The sequence below is a fragment of the Vombatus ursinus genome, unplaced genomic scaffold (genome assembly GCF_900497805.2).
Source record: "Vombatus ursinus unplaced genomic scaffold, bare-nosed wombat genome assembly UNPS02000749.1, whole genome shotgun sequence".
Taxonomy (NCBI): Eukaryota; Metazoa; Chordata; class Mammalia; order Diprotodontia; family Vombatidae; genus Vombatus; species Vombatus ursinus.
Window position 1 is genome coordinate 127,226 of NW_020940527.1, and position 6,374 is coordinate 133,599.

A 6,374-nucleotide genomic window follows, 5' to 3' on the forward strand; every position below is an offset into this window, starting at 1 on the left:
AGATAGATAGATAGATAGATAGATAGATAGATAGATAGATAGATAGATAGATAGACAGACACACAGACTAACTCAATGGGCTCACCAGTTGCATTTCATTATCTGGACAATATGCATTCTTCATCCATTTTATTTTTCCTGTGTGAATTGCTAGATTGATCTCTTTTGAATAGCTGTGGATCTCATTAAAAAGGTTGTCTTCAGGAGCTCAACACAATTAGCAGAATGTCATCCATAAACATAAGCATCTGGAGATCTTGTTATCTATAGGGAATTCCTTTTCCATTCAGTCTACACACAACATCCTCCATGACAGTGGCAAACACTTTTGGCAAATACCTGTCTCTCTAACATGTTCTTTACTTATTATTGATAATAAGAAAATCTCCCAAAAAAGTTATCTCTATAGCTGCATCTATCAAAGACTCTTAAATGACCTTAATGTATACATGGGAGACACATCATTGAAGGAGAATCTTTGAAGCTACATCTTGTTTTATAAAGTCAAATGCTTTTCTTGGTAATCAAAAAACAAATACAGTGGGTTCCAGTATTCTTTACTTCACTTAGTCAATTGAATGACTGCAAAAATGTAGTGTGCCGTAGAAAATTCTCTGTGAGAGCCTGAAACTTCTCTTACCATATTTTCATCAAACATACTCTTGATATGTGTAGACCTTTTTCATAAAGAATTTATAAGAATGAGAAAGGAGACAGTCACCTTTTAGAGGACTAATGCTGTCATCAGTGATTTTCTGTCTTCTTTTTCAGTCTTCTCTTGTTGAAGACATCTTGAAAAACTTCCCAAGTATCTTTAAAATTGTGTCTCCTCCAGCATATTTGTATATATTTGTTCAGGTCTAGGTGCTCCTCCCAGTTTCATCATCTTCCTCACTTAGCACACAGAATATGGGGAGTTCAGACATGATCATTCCACTATCATTAATAATGAGAATATATCACTATAGGAATGGCAAGAGATCTGGTCCACTTTACACATATTTGTTGTCTGGCTTCATCTATAAATCGCCTCATGATGATTTAGCATAGTCAAGGCTCACACTGAGTTTTCTGCAAATTTGTCTTCTCTACTATTTTTTGCTGTTTTGTGAAGGATATTCTCCACTCTTACCCTTCTTTTTTGTGATGTTTTACAAATAAGCTTGTATGCCAAACTTATGTTGCCCTTGGTTACTATGTTTCTCTACTAGAAGGAGGACAAATATTTTCTGGTTGGTTCAGTTTCTAGTTTCTTTTGTCCTTGCACATTACTGAAGTTACATTGGTTAAACTTTTGATGATAATCATCCAATGCCTCTATTCTGTATTTATTTCCCAGTTTTCAGTCAACAGCTGTTTAACTAGGTCTAGTTGCAGCTATTATAATTACACATAGCATCTTCTTCTTATTTTTAGCTTTTCTTCTAATTTGGTGTTGATTTTGACCTTTTCTGGTTCAGCTGATTTAACGACACACAGGAGAGTTGGTTCTGAAATCACACTCACATCAGAAACCAGTCCTTTTTGAATCCATTAAGATGGAGTTCTATTTCATTTTTGTGGTGTTCTTTGGTGTCTGTTATACTCAGAACCTTCTGAGAAGCTTCTTGAAGAAATAATGATCCAGATGAAATGGAAGAAGTCAAAGGCCTATTCTGATAGGCCTTTGACTTCTTCCATTTCTTTCTTCTTTTTTTTTTTTAGGCAATTGGGGTTAAGTGACTTGCCCAGGGTCACACAGCTAGTAAGGGTCAAGTGTTTGGTCTGAGGCCAGATTTGAACTCAGGTCCTCCTGACTTAAAGGCCAGCATTCTATCCACTGTGCCACCTAGCTGCCCCCCTCTTCCATTTCTTTATCTCCAAACATTTTCCAACACATTTTTGTCATCCTCACCTTTCCCCCTTTTCCCTATTGAAGTCATGAAGTATCAAGCTGTATGTTTAGTCTGGAGAATCTCACGAATTTCTCTCCTTTTTCATCATCATGAAACAAATCTTGGTGCATGAACTGTGACCATCTCCATGGTAGTATTTCTATCTCATCATGTTCATAGTGTGCATTGCAGAGAGATGACCCAAATGGGGTTTCTTCCTGCCTTTTGGTGTACAATGCAACCAACCTCAACAACCCTTTCATTTGCCACTCTGAAGAGAACCTCTGAGCAATCCTTCCATTTAAACTATAGCTTCTTCATGTCAACATGGGTGTGTTTCAGTTTTTCCAACAGCATATCAACTTGCTGCTTTTTGGAGCAATACCTTGCATTAGGGTAAGCCTTCTTAAACTTTATCATGTCATGGACCCCCGTTTGCAATCTGATGAAGCCTATGAATCTCTTTTTATAATGTTTTTAAATACATACAATAAAATACACAGGATTAAAAAGGAAAACAATTACATTGAGATACAGTTATCAAAATACATTTTTTAAAATTCACAGATCTTAGATTAAGTGACTTGCCCAGGGTCACACAACTAGTAAGTGTCTGAGGCCAGATTTGAACTCACAAAAATGAATCTTCCTGACTCCAGGCCTGGCACTCTATGCACTGTGGCACCACCTATCTGCCCTTGTGAACTATGGAGAAGTCCATTATCAATAGGTGGGCCATATGGCCTCATCAAAAAAAAAGAGAAAAATATTAAATGGCCTTCAGTCTGGCCCAGGCCTCATGGATTAAACAAAACTAAAGAATTATAATTGTTTTACCATCTATAAATTGTCATTTAACTGCTGGTAACCAATAATATTTAAATATAATATCAAAATTTTTAAAATGTTCACAAGCCCCAGGTTAAGAACCCCTGTAGTAGAGGAGAAAAGGTTCATGGCCCTTCATAGTAACTTTGGGTTCCTTCCCCTCTGAGACTGCCAAATTCCTCCACCCTTCACACAAGGCTGACCTCTTAGCCCCACCCAGTCTGACTCCTGGTCTTCTGATCTACAGGATGGAACGAGATGCACAGTTCACACAAAGGAAGGCAGAAAGGGCTACCCTTCGCAGCCACTTCAGAGACAAGTACCGACTGCCCAAGGTGAGCTGTCCACCTCCCAGCTCCAACTATTGTCCTTGCCCTTTCCCCTTGATGCTGAATCTCCCTCCCTGAATAGGTTCTGGGGCAGTGGTCCAGGAGGGCTAGAACATTTCCTGGAATGCGGCCCCCTTGGAATCATTTTCTGGTTCCCCACACCAAATTTGCAAAGATCAGTTTGAGAGCATTGAGTTCTCTTAGGGCTATGAAGTATTTGTCTTCCCTTTGCTGTCTCCTTCTTAGCATAGCACACGGCTGGGCACACAGGAGGTCATTAACATTTTGCTGAATGAATGAAGGATTTCAGAAAGAATAAAACCTCTGATGGACAGAGATTGTTCCCCTTCTTAACCCATTTAATTATCCACTCCATCCCATCTCCCCCAAAAACCAGCCAGGCCCCAGGGCCAGTTATCTGGGAGCTCAGTCCCCTTCTGTTCTCTTCCTCCTGGGAAGGGACTCATTGGGCAACATGTTACCTACCCTTCCCAGAATCTTATAGAATATTAGTGTGGAAAGGACCTTAGGTATCATCCAATCTAACCCCATCATTTTTTTTTTGGCTAGGCAATGGAGTTAAGTGACTTGCCCAGGGTCATACAGTTAGTAAGTGTCAAGTGTCTGAGGCTGGATTTGAACTCAGGTCCTCCTGACTCCATGGCCGGAGCTCTGTCCACTGTGCCACCTAGCTGCCCACCCAACCATCATTTTACAAATGAGGAAACAAAGGCTCAGCCAGGGAAAATGATTTGTCCAAGATCACATGGCTTTAAATAGCAAAGCAGAGACTCAAACCCAGGTATCCTGACTCCAAGTCCAGTCTTCTTTTCACTGAACCCCTCCCAGAGACCCACCCCATTGCTGCTTCTTGTATTGGGTTATTCTAGTCCTTACGGTCTTCCATCATCAGCATGAAAAAAGAAATAAAGTGCTTTGAGATCACATTCAAGTCTCACAATGTGTTCCAATGGTCATGTCAACATATTAGGAATCCATCAAGGGCTCAGTATATAGTTTTCAATGAATCTGCATCTTATCTGTCCTGGCCCTGGTACTAGGATCAGGAATTGAGGCATTAGGTACTAAGTAAGCATGTCATCAAGGCATACCCATTGCCTAGAAAGGAAAACCAAAGTAGGATCAATTAACAAAATTTTAACTTAGCAGCTGCTATGTGCCCAGCTCTACAATGACCCTGTAGAGGAGATAGGATTGGCCAACATAGTCCCTGCCCTCAAAGAATTACTGTCTAATTTGGGAAATAAGATTCAAAGTTGGGAAAAAGTCATTAAGGTAGCAGCACGATTTTATAAGGCATGATCAGGGCCAAATGTGTGGTACACCTTGTTATACCACAGGCATTTAGGTGGTGAAGTGGATGGATAGATTGCTGGCCCTGGAGTCAGGAAGACCTGAGTTTAAATCCTATCTCAGACACTTACTAGCTATGTGATCCTTGCAACTTCTCGTATTCCTCAGTTTCCTGATCTATAAAATGGGAAATAATAAAAGCACCTACATCCCAGGATTGTTGTGAGAATCATATGGGATATTTATAAAATGCTCCACAAACCTTAAAGCTCTATTATAAATGCTAGGTATTATTCTTAGGCAGTCAGGGGTGGGAGAGGTCACCATGGGCTGGAATGTGGGCTGGCAAAGTCTTAGAGAGTGGGACTTGAGTAGAACTTTGAATGAAGGGTAAAATTCTTATCCATCTGTCAAGAGCAAAGTGAGGAAGGGTTTCATGCTCAGGTCCAGAGCAAGTCCAGGAGAATATCCCCAGACCCAGACTCCTGGAACAGAGTTCTATTGTCTGTCCTCTTGAGTTCCTGCTGCCATCATCAACCCCTTCTGCCTTCTCACTCATCTCTTCCCAACAGAACGAGACAGATGACAACCAGATCCAGATGGCCGGGGGTGATGTGGAGCTGCCCAAGGAGCTAGCCAAGATGATTGAAGAGGACAATGAGGAGGAGGAAGAGAAAGCTTCGGTCATTGGGCAGCTGGCCAGCATCCCCAACTTGGACCTCAGTTCTATCAAGGACAAGGCACAAGCTACTCTGGGAGAATTAAAGCAGTCAGCTGAAAAGTGCCATATCATGTGACCCCATCCCCCTGCTCAGCCCCCCAAGGCTGTCAGTCTGCCCCCGTCTCGCCTCAGTGTGACATGCAGGGATGGGGTGGGTAGGGCAGAGATGGCTGGATGTTGGGAGACACGGCTGGCAGGGAGGGTAGCTGTACATCAGTGTCACTCCCCATGGGGCCCAGGGAGGGCTCCCCTTCTGGTGACCCACATTCTGTCTCTGAGTCCTTATTTCTCCAAGGTCCTCCTCCATCCTAGCTAAGAGCCTGCCTTCTAGTCCCCACCCACCCCCATCCTTAGCTCTTTTGGTCCCTTATCTAGGGGATGGGTATAATGGGCTACTCTGGTAGCAAAGACCCTTTCCCCCAACTAAGTGTGGGCCTGACATTTAAGGATGAGTGAGAACAGGAAGTTAGTATTTCTATACCTGGCAGTTCACCCAACCCATCCTTCAAACTCACACACACACACACACACACACACACACACACACACACATATCCCCAAAAACCTAGAGCTCCATTGACCTATATAGACACACACCTAAATACACAATCACAAGCACAAAACCAAACACACACCCACTCATGCACATAGGCCATGTTGACACACAGACCTCAGTACTCAGAGGCCATTGTACACATCAGTAGCGCAAACATCTACATGCCGACTCCTACCTTGGGGCATGGAGCCAGAGAGAATGGTGGGGGAGGGGGAGAGGGACCTGAACTAGGATACAGGACCCCTGGGTTCTTTCCCTGTTATTGCTGCACCTCTCGGAGTATTCCATCCTCCTCTACTCTGTGCCTTGAAAGTAGGTGGGATTCTACCCCTCCTTCAAGGTCCAATTCAGGTCCCACTTCCTCCAGAAAGCTTGATCTGGCTGCCTCAGTCTGTATTGATCCTTCCCTTGTCTGAACAAACCCCAAAACATTCAGGGCACATAACAGTTGCTGTGCCTTCCTCCCTACCCCCAATTCCACAGGAAGCAACCGAGTGAGTCAACACCTTGAAGGAATCAATCCCAGAAATTCCTCCCTCTATTAGGAAGCCCAGTTTGCCAGGGGCCTCCCATTTGGATGGCTTTACCATCTGAGCCCTTTGGAAATCCTGTGCTGACACATCTTTCCTCCTTTGCCTGGGCTCTCCACTTTCTTCACTGGGTGTTACTGGGGGATAGGAGGGATGGTTAGCCAATGGGAGCCCCATAAAAGTGTGTTAGGACAGCGTCTACCTGACCATGCAAGTTCACTT

The 6,374-nt window shown here is 43.0% G+C and overlaps 1 protein-coding gene across 1 annotated transcript in view; it reads left to right on the forward strand.

Annotated features, from left to right (window-relative positions):
- Positions 1–5,142, forward strand: part of CPLX3 (complexin 3) — a 7,372-nt gene extending 2,230 nt beyond the window's left edge. The window contains exons 2-3 of the mRNA XM_027857779.1: positions 2,950–3,037; positions 4,918–5,142. Of these exons, the coding sequence (XP_027713580.1) occupies positions 2,950–3,037; positions 4,918–5,142 (313 nt within the window). The remainder of the gene's footprint in view (positions 1–2,949; positions 3,038–4,917) is intronic.
- The last annotated feature ends 1,232 nt before the right edge of the window (positions 5,143–6,374 follow it).